This window comes from Pelodiscus sinensis, chromosome 20, assembly GCF_049634645.1.
Source record: "Pelodiscus sinensis isolate JC-2024 chromosome 20, ASM4963464v1, whole genome shotgun sequence".
Classification (NCBI taxonomy): domain Eukaryota; kingdom Metazoa; phylum Chordata; order Testudines; family Trionychidae; genus Pelodiscus; species Pelodiscus sinensis.
Window position 1 is genome coordinate 431363 of NC_134730.1, and position 16138 is coordinate 447500.

A 16138-nucleotide genomic window follows, 5' to 3' on the forward strand; every position below is an offset into this window, starting at 1 on the left:
TAGCTGGTGGTGAGTCTGCTCCTGGCCATGAGCTAACGGGCCTGGTGCTTTTCGAGCCGCATAGCTCAGGGCCAGGCCTCGGCGATGGCTCAGCCAGGACATCCCCACCGCCCTCGCTAATCCTCACGGCTCTGTACAAGGAGGCCCCAGTTGTGCAAGAGACTGGGCTGGTGTTTGAGTGCACAGGACAAAGCCTGAAAGAATTGTGCATGTAGCCCAGGCGAGTCGCTATTTCCCCGCCCCTTCCCAGCACTGGCTGGTCTCTACAGTAGGTACAGCCTCTAGCTACGGGGCTAGTCCGTCGTGCCCGGCAGTGGGGGCTCGTGCTGTTCAGGCAGAAGTGTCTGGATTTATCCCCCACAGACAGCTCCCCAGGGAGTCTCCCTTTGGGTTCTCCTGCAACCGCTTTGCACAGCTCTGAGCGCCTGCCGCAGGCCGATGGCAGTGAAGGGATCCTGCTCCGCAGCAAGAGCAGGCTGTCTAGTACCGCTGTGTCACTGGTCTCAGGACCAGCCAGGCGCTCAGCTCCCCTGTAACATGCAAGGGCATCTTCCAGCCAGCTTCCCCCCGCCCCCGTACCGTGGCACTGACAGTGGGCGGGACTGGCACCGGGGCCTAGGGTTGCGAGCGACCAGCTGACAGGAAGGTTGCACTCACTTTTAGATCATCCAGGTTGGAAGGCAGAGGGCCGGGCTTGGCAGAAGGAATGCAGGTCTGCCCAGCAAAGGTGGTTTTCACTGGAGAAAGGGGCAAGCTGGTGATGGGAGCTGCTGAAGAGTTTGAACCTTTGATGATTTGCTCACTTGGTTGCCTGCAATGACCAAGGAGAGGGTTTGGTAACCGTGTCCAGGTTTTGCCATGTTGATTAATAGAAAATGGGACCAACTGACGGAAGGGTGGCCAAAGAGCAGTCCCTGCCCACCTAACGTATAGTTCAACTTCTGCCTGATGGCTGCTCTCCTCTTCCCCCTCAAGGGGCGCCCGGAGATAATGCTTCTGTGACGGCGCGACGGGGTTTTCCCATCTCTTGCACCCCCGTAGTGGCACGGACAGACTCCACCAGCCAGTAGAATAGATGGAGTTTACCAGCCAGAAACCTAACTCCCTTCCAGCCTTCCCCCAGCCAGGGCTCCACTCCCCTTCTTCCCATTGTTCCGCTCCCTGGGAGATACCTGTCTGGGAGTTTTGAAGCCCCCTTGCATACTGACTCATCCCCTGCCCTGCTGGGCCGTGCTGCAGCCAGCAGCCAGTGGAGGTCACTCACAACCCACTGCCCAGCCTAGCAACCAACAAAGTACCCCCACTATGTCACAGCTCCCCCGAGGTGATGGTCAGGGACACTGGAAACCCTCTACAGGGCCCTTAGGAAGGAGCTGACCAAGCCTGCCAAATCCTAGGAGGGGCTGCAGAGAGAGGACTGAGGCTGGTCCATTTTCGGGGGCTGTGTTGCTGTCTTTCCTCTCTCTGGCTCTGGGCGGGCCGGGGTCCCAGAGCCCTGACGTGCTGCACGAAGGGGCAGCAGGCACAGAGGCCCGACCTGCAGGCGTGCTTGGAAGGTGCAGACCTTGTTTCGTACAGGCTGCTCACTCACTTGTGCTGGGCTTGGTGGAGCCCAGGGTAGCTGAAGTGCTGCTGCTGCTGCTGCTGGCTGAGGATCTGCAGCTGCAGGAAGAGCTGCTGCTGCTGGAGGAGTCTTGCATAGGCTGAGTCCATGGGTGGAGGAGACTTCTCTGCTTTCTGGTCAGGCGGGATGTACTGGTGATACTTCAGCTTCTTCACCTTTGGCTTGGTGTCCTTGGGCTTTTTGTGGCGGCTCTTGCTATCGCTGGATGGTTTTGGCTGCGAACCAGGGAAAAGAGCAGGGTTAGCTGGGAAATCAGCTCTGGAGCTGGACTTGCCCAAGTGATGACTCGTTCGCAGTCCTGACTGTAGAGACCTAGAGCCAGAGGATGGGCACTTCCTTCCCCGCCAGGGCTCTGCCCACATGCCTAGGCCCCAAGTCTGGGTCTGCCTCTAAGGGGGTGCCTGCACTAGCCAGCTCATGGCCACACGGCTGCGGCAGCACCGCCCGGTGGCCGGAAGTCGGCGTGTGCGAATGCTTTTTGTCAGAACTTCCACCCCAACGAGTGGGTTTCGATCCCCTGCCGACAGTGCAGCGTTCACACTTGCATTGGCCATGGCAAACCCTGGTTGCTCACTGGGGGAAGGGTAAAGCACCCGGGAAGGACAAAAGTTTTGTCGAGCAGCTGTAGACACAGCCTCAGTGACGAACCCCAAAGTGCTCCCCATCACACCCGAGGTACCAACAGTGTCCAAGCAGCTGCCCTTTGGGGGAAAATTTTCCATTCCCAGTTTGTATCCTTCTCCCTGGAGCTGGCGGGGCTGCCTTGGTCTCAGAACCCAGAGAACTGGCCAAGCGGAGTCTGTCCGAATGGCTTCTCCCACAGTTCTACGTCTTCACCCTCATGGCAGCTCGTCAGTGGAGTAAGGCGCCTGCAGACGGAGCCGCACACCAGTCCTGGCGTCTCCTGGGCGGAGCGCGACAGTCACTGGCTTCACTCGTTTGATTGAAAATTCTTGTGTGCGATTGTCTAGATTATGACGGTCAATGGAGAATGAAGGGGACTTGCAGTAAACTACGCAGAGAGCGGCCCTGGGGCCTTTTCCATGGGGTGCTTTTCAGGAAAGATTTTGCACCAAAATTGCATTCTGGTTTTGAGCAGCCGTAGAGCTGGGCCGGACAATTCAAAATGTAACACGCTGGAGAAAAGCCAGACGTGATTTGAATGGAAATTCTCTTGGAAAAGGTTTCCATCTTTCAGCCAGCTCTCCCGCCACAAACAGGCCATTCCCGACGGCAGCCTGGGGCTTCCGCCCCATTCACTGGAGTGGGAGAAGGATACGGGCAAACCCTCCTCCGACTGCAGGCGGAAATGAAAAATCTACGCAGGCCCCTAAAATGCCAAGTCCCGTGAGCCTGCAGTAAGGTGTGTGTGTCTGTCTGTCTGTCTGTGTCTGCAAGGGCCATCCGGTTCAGTGTGTGTGTGAGTGAGTGTGTGTGTGTGTGTGTGTGTGTGTCTGTCTGCAAGGGCCATCCAGTTCATTCTGTGTGTGTGTGTGTGTGTGTGTGTGTGTGTGAGAGTGAGAGAGAGAGAGAGAGAGAGAGCTGGTTCCCTCTAGTTTAAACCTTTGGTGGCAGCTCTATCCTCTATCGTTTAACCATATAGTGGAGTGTTAATTCCTCAGTCAATAAACCCATGCTAGTGTAACCCTGGGTGGTCTCCAGTGGGAATTTTTTGGGGTAACAGAGACACCAGGTACCACGAAATAACCCAGGACCCACCCCACAAGAGGAGAGGGGGGAAGCCACTCCTAATAGTCTGTAACTTTAAAGAAAACAGGTCATCCTTGTGGTCCCTAAAAGACTAGCAGATTAATGTGGCATAAGCTTGTGTGGGTAAAAACCACTCAAAGTGGTTTTTACCCATAAAAACTTATGCCCAAACAAATGGATTAGTCTTTAAGGGGCCACAAGCATGCCTCATTGTTTTTACTGGAAAGAGAGAAAGGAGACGGTATAAGCCATAGCTTGGAGGAAGATCGATCGATCTATCGATCTATCTAATCCTCTCGACCGTGCTGTTCTACTACTGTGTGCAGTATGCAGCAGTATCCAAATCCGCTCTTCCTGTGGACTGGGACAGGTTTGAAGAGGCCCGTAGGTGCTAGGCAGCCTGGGGCAGGGTTTCATTGCTGTGGGTTGGAACTGGCTGCTAATATGCTTTAAGAAAATGCAGCTCAAGGCCTTGGCTGGCTGGTTCTTTCTTTGCAAGGGGGCAGAGCAGGGATGTTACCTTCACGGCTGCCGGCACCAGGAGGGGAGGGCTCTGGTGGCCATTCCTCTGCTTTGGGCTTTCGCACTGGCTGTTCTGCACTGTCAGGTCAGTGATGAGCTTTTCCGAGCTGTGGGAATGATCCTGGAACCAGAGCGAGTCGCCATCAGCACCTGGTGCCGAACTCCCAGCAGTACAGGAACCGCCCCTCTCCAGGCACAGAGCCGGTGCCCTGCAGGGCGTCCCCACGGTGTGTGGCTGACTGGCTTGAGGCCGGTGGGGTCCTGCACCCCCGGCGGGATGTCACACTAGACCAGCTCGGCGCCATGGCCGTGGACACGGCGGGAGGGGCTAGTACCCGAGTGTGCCCCTCGCATCTCAGCTGGGCTAGACTCAGGGTGACTAGCCCCTACACCCCCTGTGCCAGGGCAGCCAGCCTGTCTCAGCCTCCCACTCCTGGAGCAGAGCCCCAGGGTCCTGCACAAGTCAGGGGTGCAGCGCTGAGAGGGTCTCCTTGGGCGCTCCCACTCTTTGCCCATGTCCAGCCCTGGGAGCAAGGGGGAGCATGGATGAGGCTCGAGGCCTCCTCTGTTCAGTGTCAAACCCCATGGACGGCCCAAATGCAGCCACTGGCCTCGGGCTGGGCTATCCCCGGGCAGCTGGGGGCGTCCTGCCACAAGCAGTGCAAAGCTCTGGCGCCCCAAGAGCCAATGGCCAATTGACATGGCCCAAGCCAGCCCAGCCTCGTGCGCAGAGGCTGCTCTGTCAAGCAGAGGGAACAAACGAAGACCCAGGATGAAATCTTGCGCCCAGCTGGAGCCCGGCAGCCATCACCTGCCTGGACAGTCCCAACAGGCAGCTCGAACGGTGCCATGCCCTCCCCCTTCCCAGCAGGAAGACAGGGAATTCTCCGTCCCTGCGCCCTGCCTTGCTTTGGATGTGCCTGACACCAGGGGTGTTTTATCAGCCCGCTACAGTTAGACAAACTGCATGGACAGTCGTTTGGCCACCTGCCCCAGTGCTTGGAAACTGGAGGTCCCCGCTGCCAAGTACGCCATGTAACAAAGCCCTTGGAACGGAGCACGGCTGCCTGGCCAAGAATCCGTCCCTGGCAGGGGCCCAGCTGCTCAGGAGCGTTTGCAGAACACCCCAGTGCTCTCCCCGCGGTTGCTGTGTGTCTGCCTGCTGCCCGGGCCCTCGGAGGGGACTGGCCCAGGGTCCGGGCACCAGCCCACGTCACATGCCACTGTCTCAGACGGGGACAGAGCCGCAGCAAGGCCCAGGGGTGACGCTCCGGGCAGCTGGACTGGCAAGCCACGTACGCCAGCTCTGGGCTCACGCTGTGCGGCTGGAGTCAGTGACAAACCCAGCTCTCCAGCCGCGCTGTTGGGGAGGAGCCCTGCTGCGAGCCAGGTCTGCTGCCTGCTGCACCACTCCCCTTGCCCCTGCCAACCCTTGGGTCTGGAAAGCCTCCTCCTGGTGTGCCCTCCCACGGCTTCGCCGCCGCCCGGCCTGCCGGCCCAGGGGGAAAGCTGCAGATGCGCTGGCAGCTGCCCAGCCCACAGGCACGCGAGGGGCTAGCGGATGCAGCCACAGCCACTGGCCCCATGAGACAGGGCAGAGGGGGACCCTCGGCAAGGCATTTGCAGCCTGAGACTGTAGGGGCAGGAAGCACGAGAAGCCTGTGGCTGCCAGACTCCGTAGCACCCCTGGCAGGCTTGGGCACAGCCCTGCAGAGGGATTCTTCTGGGGCACGGATCTGGCATCTGCACGCGGCTTTCCGCTCCACAGACCCTGCAAGGCCTCCCTCTGGGGCCTGCCCAAGCGCTGGGCCCCTGCTCTTCCCACCCTACCCAGCTCCCCTGCATGCCCCAGAGGCGAGAGCCGCTTGGTCCCTCAGCCCGGATACAGAGCAGCGCAAGAGCTGGAGGAACCAGGAGGCAGTTGGCTGAGCCTGGCAGGCCCATCTCTGCTCTCCTTGTCAGCCCAGGCACTGCTGCCCCATCTCCATTCTACAGAGCAGGGCCCAGGGCCGGATCCTGAGCCATCGCCGTCGGTGGGACGGGCTCCTGAGGGTGCGCTGAGGCAGAATCAGCCCCCTCCCTCGCAAGCACAGGCCCCCAGGCCGTGGGGGCGGCAAGGAGGCACCTGCTGTGCGGACACAGGCGTTGGGGGTTTAAAGCCTGCACTTGACGGCACCACGGCACGTCTCAGCACCTGTCCTGCAGGCCTGGAGCTGGGCGCGCCGTTCGACCCCCTGCCCCCCACGAGGCTGGAGACACAAGCTCTGCCCGGTGGGAAGCCCCACCTCCAAGGCGGGTTAGTTGGAGGGTTTCTATTTCTCGCTCTAACCCCCCGCCCCCCCCCGGATTCATTGCTTTTTACTTGTGTGTGGCCGGCGAGTGACGTTCCGGTGGGTCCGTGGCCCGGGACGCCCTGCCCAGGCAGCGTGCGTGAGAGAGGGAGGGAGGGAGGAGCTAGCGCTCAGAGCCAGGAGCAGCTTTCACGGGGGCTCTGCACAGGACCCAGCAGTAAGTTCTGAGCCCCGAGCACCACCTGCCCCGGGGCTGGGTGCCCCCCAGGAAGCAGGGTGTCCCAGCGTGCAGCGTGCCCGTTGGGCAGAGGGGACAGGCTTCCCCAGCGGGCCCCCGGCCAAGCCTTGGCCTGCCCCACAACACGGCCATCTTTACCTGAGTTGTCCCTGATGGGGCAGAGGAAATGGCTTCTGAGGTCTTGGTGCCTGCTGGTGATTCTGAGGAGCCCTGCGAATCCTCCCTCCTGGCCAGCTCCGGGGACAGGCCATCGTTGCTGCTGTCTTCTTCAAAGGCAAAAGCATCAGCTGGCTTAGAGAAGCTCCCCTGGGCACCTTCGCAAGTGAGACAAAGGCAACGGGTCAGGGGCACATGACCAGAGAGTCCGAGCAGCGTGTGCCATGACCCTTCGGCTTTACCACGCCACACAGCACCGGGCTGGTCCCATGCCTGCTCCGGTGGGGAGGGGGGGGGAGAATTTTGATGGAAGGAGCAATAACCCCAGGAACGGTGCCCTGATTCTGTATGGGCATGTTGGCTGACCCCGGCACGGCACGTCGGCTAACCCCGGCACATCACCTATCCCCAGCCCATCTCCTAACCCCGGCACGGCACGTCGGCTAACCCTGGCACATTGCCTATCCCCAGCCCGTCTCCTAACCCCGGAACGGCACGTCGGCTAACCCTGGCACATTGCCTAACCTTGGCACGTCAGCTAACCCCGGCACATTGGCTAACCCCGGCACATTGGCTAACCTTGGCACGTCGGCTAACCCCGGCACATGGGCTAACCCCGGCACATGGGCTAACCCCGGCACGTCAGCTAACCCCGGCACGTCAGCTAACCCCGGCACGTCGGCTAACCCCGGCACATTGGCTAACCTTGGCACATCAGCTAACCCCGGCACATGGGCTAACCCCGGCACGTCAGCTGACCCCGGCACATTGGCTAACCCCGGCACATGGGCTAACCCTGGCACATTGGCTAACCTTGGCACGTCGGCTAACCCCGGCACATTGGCTAACCTTGGCACGTCGGCTAACCCCGGCACATGGGCTAACCCCGGCACATTGGCTAACCTTGGCACGTCAGCTAACCCAGGCACATTGGCTAACCCCGGCACGTCGGCTAACCCCGGCACGTCGGCTAACCCCGGCACGTCGGCTAACCCCGGCACATGGGCTAACCCCGGCACATGGGCTAACCTTGGCACGTCAGCTAACCCCGGCACATGGGCTAACCCCGGCATGTCGGCTAACCCCGGCACGTCGGCTAACCTTGGCACGTCGGCTAACCCCGGAACATGGGCTAACCCCGGCACGTCGGCTAACCCCGGCACGTCGGCTAACCCCGGCACGTCGGCTAACCCCGGCACATGGGCTAACCCCGGCACGTCGGCTAACCCCGGCACGTCGGCTAACCCCGGCACGTCGGCTAACTCCGGCACGTCGGCTAACCCCGGCACATGGGCTAACCCCGGCACATGGGCTAACCTTGGCACGTCAGCTAACCCCGGCACCCCGAGTGGGAGAGCAGGGCGCTGTGCCGCAGGCCGGCCCCCGGACCCGGCGCCCCGAGTGGGAGAGCAGGGCGCTGTGCCGCAGGCCGGCCCCCGGACCCGGCGCCCCGAGTGGGAGAGCAGGGCGCTGTGCCGCAGGCCGGCGCCCGGACCCGGCGCCCCGAGTGGGAGAGCAGGGCGCTGTGCCGCAGGCCGGCCCCCGGACCCGGCGCCCCGAGTGGGAGAGCAGGGCGCTGTGCCGCAGGCCGGCGCCCGGACCCGGCGCCCCGAGTGGGAGAGCAGGGCGCTGTGCCGCAGGCCGGCCCCCGGACCCGGCGCCCCGAGTGGGAGAGCAGGGCGCTGTGCCGCAGGCCGGCGCCCGGGCCCGGCGCCCCGAGTGGGAGAGCAGGGCGCTGTGCCGCAGGCCGGCGCCCGGGCCCGGCGCCCCGAGTGGGAGAGCAGGGCGCTGTGCCGCAGGCCGGCGCCCGGGCCCGGCGCCCCGAGTGGGAGAGCAGGGCGCTGTGCCGCAGGCCGGCGCCCGGACCCAGCGCCCCGAGTGGGAGAGCAGGGCGCTGTGCCGCAGGCCGGCCCCCGGACCCGGCGCCCCGAGTGGGAGAGCAGGGCGCGGTGCCGCAGGCCGGCCCCCGGACCCGGCGTCCCGAGTGGGAGAGCAGGGCGCTGTGCCGCAGGCCGGCGCCCGGGCCCGGCGCCCCGAGTGGGAGAGCAGGGCGCTGTGCCGCAGGCCGGCGCCCGGACCCGGCGCCCCGAGTGGGAGAGCAGGGCGCTGTGCCGCAGGCCGGCGCCCGGACCCGGCGCCCCGAGTGGGAGAGCAGGGCTCTGTGCCGCAGGCCGGCGCCCGGACCCGGCGCCCCGAGTGGGAGAGCAGGGCGCTGTGCCGCAGGCCGGCCCCCAGACCCGGCGCCCCGAGTGGGAGAGCAGGGCGCTGTGCCGCAGGCCGGCGCCCGGGCCCGGCGCCCCGAGTGGGAGAGCAGGGCGCTGTGCCGCAGGCCGGCGCCCGGGCCCGGCGCCCCGAGTGGGAGAGCAGGGCGCTGTGCCGCAGGCCGGCCCCCGGACCCGGCGCCCCGAGTGGGAGAGCAGGGCGCTGTGCCGCAGGCCGGCCCCCGGACCCGGCGCCCCGAGTGGGAGAGCAGGGCGCTGTGCCGCAGGCCGGCGCCGGGACCCGGCGCCCCGAGTGGGAGAGCAGGGCGCTGTGCCGCAGGCCGGCCCCCGGACCCGGCGCCCCGAGTGGGAGAGCAGGGCGCTGTGCCGCAGGCCGGCCCCCGGACCCGGCGCCCCGAGTGGGAGAGCAGGGCGCTGTGCCGCAGGCCGGCGCCCGGGCCCGGCGCCCCGAGTGGGAGAGCAGGGCGCTGTGCCGCAGGCCGGCGCCCGGACCCGGCGCCCCGAGTGGGAGAGCAGGGCGCTGTGCCGCAGGCCGGCCCCCGGACCCGGCGCCCCGAGTGGGAGAGCAGGGCGCTGTGCCGCAGGCCGGCGCCCGGGCCCGGCGCCCCGAGTGGGAGAGCAGGGCGCTGTGCCGCAGGCCGGCGCCCGGGCCCGGCGCCCCGAGTGGGAGAGCAGGGCGCTGTGCCGCAGGCCGGCCCCCGGACCCGGCGCCCCGAGTGGGAGAGCAGGGCGCTGTGCCGCAGGCCGGCCCCCGGGCCCGGCGCCCCGAGTGGGAGAGCAGGGCGCTGTGCCGCAGGCCGGCCCCCGGACCCGGCGCCCCGAGTGGGAGAGCAGGGCGCTGTGCCGCAGGCCGGCGCCCGGGCCCGGCGCCCCGAGTGGGAGAGCAGGGCGCTGTGCCGCAGGCCGGCGCCCGGGCCCGGCGCCCCGAGTGGGAGAGCAGGGCGCTGTGCCGCAGGCCGGCCCCCGGACCCGGCGCCCCGAGTGGGAGAGCAGGGCGCTGTGCCGCAGGCCGGCGCCCGGACCCGGCGCCCCGAGTGGGAGAGCAGGGCGCTGTGCCGCAGGCCGGCGCCCGGGCCCGGCGCCCCGAGTGGGAGAGCAGGGCGCTGTGCCGCAGGCCGGCGCCCGGGCCCGGCGCCCCGAGTGGGAGAGCAGGGCGCTGTGCCGCAGGCCGGCGCCCGGACCCGGCGCCCCGAGTGGGAGAGCAGGGCGCTGTGCCGCAGGCCGGCCCCCGGACCCGGCGCCCCGAGTGGGAGAGCAGGGCGCTGTGCCGCAGGCCGGCCCCCGGACCCGGCGCCCCGAGTGGGAGAGCAGGGCGCTGTGCCGCAGGCCGGCCCCCGGACCCGGCGTCCCGAGTGGGAGAGCAGGGCGCTGTGCCGCAGGCCGGCGCCCGGGCCCGGCGCCCCGAGTGGGAGAGCAGGGCGCTGTGCCGCAGGCCGGCGCCCGGACCCGGCGCCCCGAGTGGGAGAGCAGGGCGCTGTGCCGCAGGCCGGCCCCCGGACCCGGCGCCCCGAGTGGGAGAGCAGGGCGCTGTGCCGCAGGCCGGCGCCCGGACCCGGCGCCCCGAGTGGGAGAGCAGGGCGCTGTGCCGCAGGCCGGCCCCCGGGCCCGGCGCCCCGAGTGGGAGAGCAGGGCGCTGTGCCGCAGGCCGGCGCCCGGACCCGGCGCCCCGAGTGGGAGAGCAGGGCGCTGTGCCGCAGGCCGGCCCCCAGACCCGGCGCCCCGAGTGGGAGAGCAGGGCGCTGTGCCGCAGGCCGGCCCCCGGACCCGGCGTCCCGAGTGGGAGAGCAGGGCGCTGTGCCGCAGGCCGGCCCCCGGACCCGGCGCCCCGAGTGGGAGAGCAGGGCGCTGTGCCGCAGGCCGGCGCCCGGGCCCGGCGCCCCGAGTGGGAGAGCAGGGCGCTGTGCCGCAGGCCGGCGCCCGGGCCCGGCGTCCCGAGTGGGAGAGCAGGGCGCTGTGCCGCAGGCCGGCCCCCGGACCCGGCGCCCCGAGTGGGAGAGCAGGGCGCTGTGCCGCAGGCCGGCGCCCGGGCCCGGCGCCCCGAGTGGGAGAGCAGGGCGCTGTGCCGCAGGCCGGCGCCCGGACACGGCGCCCCGAGTGGGAGAGCAGGGCGCTGTGCCGCAGGCCGGCGCCCGGACACGGCGCCCCCAGTGGGAGAGCAGGGCGCTGTGCCGCAGGCCGGCCCCCGGACCCGGCGCCCCGAGTGGGAGAGCAGGGCGCTGTGCCGCAGGCCGGCGCCCGGACCCGGCGCCCCGAGTGGGAGAGCAGGGCGCTGTGCCGCAGGCCGGCGCCCGGACCCGGCGCCCCGAGTGGGAGAGCAGGGCGCTGTGCCGCAGGCCGGCGCCCGGGCCCGGCGCCCCGAGTGGGAGAGCAGGGCGCTGTGCCGCAGGCCGGCGCCCGGGCCCGGCGCCCCGAGTGGGAGAGCAGGGCGCTGTGCCGCAGGCCGGCCCCCGGGCCCGGCGCCCCGAGTGGGAGAGCAGGGCGCTGTGCCGCAGGCCGGCGCCCGGACCCGGCGCCCCGAGTGGGAGAGCAGGGCGCTGTGCCGCAGGCCGGCGCCCGGACCCGGCGCCCCGAGTGGGAGAGCAGGGCGCTGTGCCGCAGGCCGGCCCCCGGACCCGGCGCCCCGAGTGGGAGAGCAGGGCGCTGTGCCGCAGGCCGGCCCCCGGGCCCGGCGCCCCGAGTGGGAGAGCAGGGCGCTGTGCCGCAGGCCGGCGCCCGGGCCCGGCGCCCCGAGTGGGAGAGCAGGGCGCTGTGCCGCAGGCCGGCCCCCGGGCCCGGCGCCCCGAGTGGGAGAGCAGGGCGCTGTGCCGCAGGCCGGCGCCCGGACCCGGCGCCCCGAGTGGGAGAGCAGGGCGCTGTGCCGCAGGCCGGCCCCCGGACCCGGCGCCCCGAGTGGGAGAGCAGGGCGCTGTGCCGCAGGCCGGCCCCCGGACCCGGCGCCCCGAGTGGGAGAGCAGGGCGCTGTGCCGCAGGCCGGCCCCCGGACCCGGCGCCCCGAGTGGGAGAGCAGGGCGCTGTGCCGCAGGCCGGCCCCCGGACCCGGCGCCCCGAGTGGGAGAGCAGGGCGCTGTGCCGCAGGCCGGCCCCCGGACCCGGCGCCCCGAGTGGGAGAGCAGGGCGCTGTGCCGCAGGCCGGCGCCCGGACCCGGCGCCCCGAGTGGGAGAGCAGGGCGCTGTGCCGCAGGCCGGCCCCCGGACCCGGCGCCCCGAGTGGGAGAGCAGGGCGCTGTGCCGCAGGCCGGCCCCCGGACCCGGCGCCCCGAGTGGGAGAGCAGGGCGCTGTGCCGCAGGCCGGCGCCCGGGCCCGGCGCCCCGAGTGGGAGAGCAGGGCGCTGTGCCGCAGGCCGGCGCCCGGGCCCGGCGCCCCGAGTGGGAGAGCAGGGCGCTGTGCCGCAGGCCGGCCCCCGGACCCGGCGCCCCGAGTGGGAGAGCAGGGCGCTGTGCCGCAGGCCGGCGCCGAGTCACCGGGCGCTCTGCAGGGTCAGCGCATTTGGCTGTGGAATGGGGCCCAGTCCCCGCCTGGCTGCTCTCTCTGGGCGCTGCTGAGCTGCAGCCTGGAGGCCATTTGCCCCGGTGAGAGCAAGTGCAAAATGCCACTTTTCGGACTGGGGACCCTTCTCCATCCCCTTTGCGGAGGCAGGGGGCACCAGACCCGGCCAACACACCGCGGCCCACAGCCCCACCACAGGCGTTCTCATCCCCCCAGGCCTCCGGCCACTCTGGGCACGTCAGCACAAGCACAAGACCAGCCGGCCAGCCACGCAAACACCAGCTGGGCCCTGCTGCACCTGGCTGTCGCCTGAGCCTGGACTGGCCTGACCCCGCTGCCCAGGGAACTGACCCTGCTTGGGCTGCGGGAGGCGAAGCTGCCGGTGGAAGCTGTTCCTTCTCCTTGGTCCTTAGCCACAGGCGGGCTGGGCTGTGAGGCATGGCGCGTGGGGGGTGCGGAAAATAGGAGTCTCTTTCCAAGGCAGCTTGACGGGAGACATTGCTGGGAGCCAGCGTCAGCGTCCTGTCTCCTCCGGGAGCAGGGTGGGAGAAGAGCAGCCAGGCTGCCACTGGAGGCTGCTTGCAGTCAGTCCGATGAGCTAGTGTAGGGGCTGCCGTGGCTCCCCACTTCCTACCGGTCCCTTCCTGCAGACGCCTGCCTGAGTGCCCAGCCCCTGCCCCGCAGGCGCTGTCCATACACGCACCCACCTTTGATGGCTTCCTTCACAGCCGAGTCAACGGGAATAATATTCTTCTCCACCAGCTCCAAAGGGCCTGGCCTGAGAGCAATTTTTTCATTGAGATCATCTGCAAGTCGGGCTCTTTTCAGCTTCATCTGAGTAGCCTGAATGGACCCCTCTGCGGCTGATTCTAAAAGGCCAAAATGGAACAGGTCAGTTCCCAGCCCTGCTGGACCTGTGCTCTGGGTACAGAATGCTCAGCCAGCAAGAAATTCCCCTTCCGGGATCACGGCTACACCGAAGCGCATGGCCGGTGGAAGCGGTAAACAGAGAGAGAAGCCCCAGACAAGGACCAAGTGTCTCCACAGGCTTCCTTTGCCGCGGTTTCCAGGGCGGGCATCTCCGTTCTCAACTAAAAGATTTCTCCCCGGAGGTTCCAGCCTTGCAGACTCAGCCTGGGACCGCGGAGTAACGCCGGGTCCTGTCTGATCAGCAGTCGGCAATGAAACTTCATTGCAAGCCGTGGGTGCGGCAGGCGCAGAGGAGATTCCAGCCCCTCTCCCCGCACAGCGCGGGCTCTGCCGGCCCGACGGGAGCGAAATATTGCCGAAATATTCGAGTGCACAGAAAGAACCGGACTCTGCTCCTGGGGCTGTTTGTCCTCCCCTTACAATCCTCTCGGACGCGGCCACGCGCTGATTGACTGACGCTCACCCCACTGTCCAGGGCCTGCACCAATGAACCAGCCATCGCCTGCCCCTGCTCAATGGCTGTGCCAGGGCAGAGTGCTGTGGAGCGGCACCTAGCTCCCTGCCAGGGAACGTGAGGGCCCGTCACCCCTGCCTGGGACCTGCAGTTTCTTACTCCAGCTCATCTCCACGTCTTCCCATGCCCCTTCCTTCCTCCCCGCCCCACCGGAGCCTTTTGCGAGGGCTCCATGGGGCCTGGTCTCTGTGGGGGACAAGGAGGCAGGGATGGGGTGTCTGGAGTGACCCCCTGGGCTCCACAGCCGGCCATGGAGGCTGTTGGGAGAGACCAGGAGGAGGTGCCACAAGTCCCCTGCAGTTCTCATGGCCATCACACACCCAGTTCTCTCTGTCTGGAGACCAAACCCTTCTGCTGACCCTGGTGCCAAGCACTGTCAGTCCCGGGATGCGGAGCAGACAGACCGCAGGTCCGACGCCGGCTCTCGGGGCCTGCGAGGGCTGCACTGGGCACAGTATGAAACACCTGGTGCTGTGATCCTCTTACGTGGTCTGGTTGCCACCCGCATCCGGAGCCAAGTAGCCCTGCAGGTTCATCTTGCAGGGAAACCGGGCCTGGGCCACAGGGAGACGGAGCGTTAGAGGGTGTGCGAGGAACAGCTCGTTCAGCCTTACCTTGCAAAATGTGCATATTGACCAGGTCTGGATGCTCAGGCCTGCTCCGGGTCTTGTGCTTTAGGTAATCTTCAGTCTGCAGGACACAAGTTCAGAGAATATTAGACCACCAGCCCCAGCCAATACGTTCACCCTGCTGGTTTGGCTGCTCAGCTGCTGGAATTGTCGTCTTTTCGCAGGAAGAAAGGAAACCTGCTTTTCCACCGAGTGAGCGGCTAAGTGGTGCCAGGTACGGGCCAACACGGGGACAGAGACGTGCTGAGACACAGGGATGCCCTGACCGTTCAGCGATGGCCCAGGTGTGGGGCATGTCTCCTGATCAGCTGTTTGTCGGCTCAGCGCGGCAGCCATGTAAATTTAAATGAAGCGGCGATTATTTAAATTGCCGCTTGGTAGCCTAATCTACATGCCTCTGGCGACAGAGGCATGTAGTCTAGACGTACCCTAATATTCATCTGTTGCCTAGTCACATGGTTTGGTGAGAGCCTTTTGAAGCTCTTCGCAGGCTGCTTTCGACTTAACTATCTCGAGCAGTTTAGTATCATCTGCAAATTTTGCCACCTCCCTGCTTATGCCTTTCTCCAAATCATTTATGAATATGATGAACAGGATCAGTCCCATTTTGGACCCTCCAGGGGCACCACTCGTTATCCCTCCATTCTGAAAACTGACCAATTATTCCTGCCCTTTCTCTCCTGTCTGTTAATGTGTTCTCAGTCCATGAGAGGACTTTCCCGCTTATCCCTGACATCTCGCTCCGCTTAATCCCTAAGTCACATTTTACAAAGTCATCACCACGTCTCTCCCCAAACTCTCTTCTGCATGCAGTAAATTGCAGCCTGCTCCCAGCTAGACAGGTGCCAGCTTGCACATATTGCTCCTGACTAGCCAAGCATTTGGATCACACTATTACTTTTGCCATTCTGTCTCCCCCATTCCCGGTCTGTCCTGTGCTAACCTGCTCTTGCGCCTCCATGCTTCAGAGCACAGATTGTTTGATGTTAGGAAGAAACTTCCCCTGGTAAGTTATTCCATAATTGTCCTTCCTCTGCAGCCTCTGATGCAGATGACTGTGAGAGAAAACACACCAGAGCAGCTGGGTGGAGGATCCAACCACACCCAGATTCCAGTGCAGCCATGTTTCCTGGTGCCTTGTGCTGGCTCAAGCAGCATCTCCCTCCTTGGCGCTACTGACCCACCTCTTCCGCTATGTAGTGCCAGGAAGGGCCGAGAGGAGCCAGCGCTACAAGGAATGTGGAGTTTATGGGCTAGATGGGCCCAGGGGCTGTGGGCAGACCTCTCGATTCACTGTTCACTGTGGCTGTGTCTAGACTGCATCCCTTTTCCTTAAAAGAGATGCAAATTAGACACAGCGCAATTGCAAATGAAGCAGGGATTTAAATCCCCCCTGCTTCATTTGCATAAACATGGCTGCCGCTTTTTTCCGGCTCGGAGCTTTGCCGGAAAAAAGCGCCAGTCTAGACGCGGATCTTTCGGAAAATAAAGCCTTTTCCGAAAGATCCCTTATTCCTTTATAAGGCTTTATTTTCCGAAAGATCCGCGTCTAGACTGGTGCTTTTTTTCCGGCAAAGCTCCGAGCCGGAAAAAAGCGGCAGCCATGTTTATGCAAATGAAGTGGGGGGGATTTAAATCGGATTTTTACTGAAAAGGGATGCAGTCTAGACACAGCCACCGTGTGCAGTTCTGTGGGATCCTGTGCTCTGAAAGACCTCTGGGGTAACAGCTGGAGCTGCTGGATTCATTTAATGTAGCTAATTTCACATTCTAGGCTCCCAAAGAGAGAGATTCCTGACTCAGCCCTCTAATCTA

General features: G+C 65.7%; 1 protein-coding gene across 12 annotated transcripts in view; it reads right to left on the reverse strand.

Annotated features, from left to right (window-relative positions):
* Positions 1 to 16138, reverse strand: part of MYOCD (myocardin) — a 339174-nt gene that overhangs the window by 9955 nt on the left and 313081 nt on the right. For 11 of the 12 annotated variants that reach the window (XM_075903442.1, XM_075903439.1, XM_075903441.1 and 8 more), the window contains 6 exons: positions 14309 to 14384; positions 12958 to 13119; positions 6524 to 6699; positions 3855 to 3977; positions 1592 to 1839; positions 658 to 811 (listed from right to left, as the gene is read on the reverse strand). In XM_075903442.1, the coding sequence (XP_075759557.1) occupies positions 658 to 811; positions 1592 to 1839; positions 3855 to 3977; positions 6524 to 6699; positions 12958 to 13119; positions 14309 to 14384 (939 nt within the window). The remainder of the gene's footprint in view (positions 1 to 657; positions 812 to 1591; positions 1840 to 3854; positions 3978 to 6523; positions 6700 to 12957; positions 13120 to 14308; positions 14385 to 16138) is intronic. The other variant, XM_075903443.1, reaches the window with a different exon arrangement.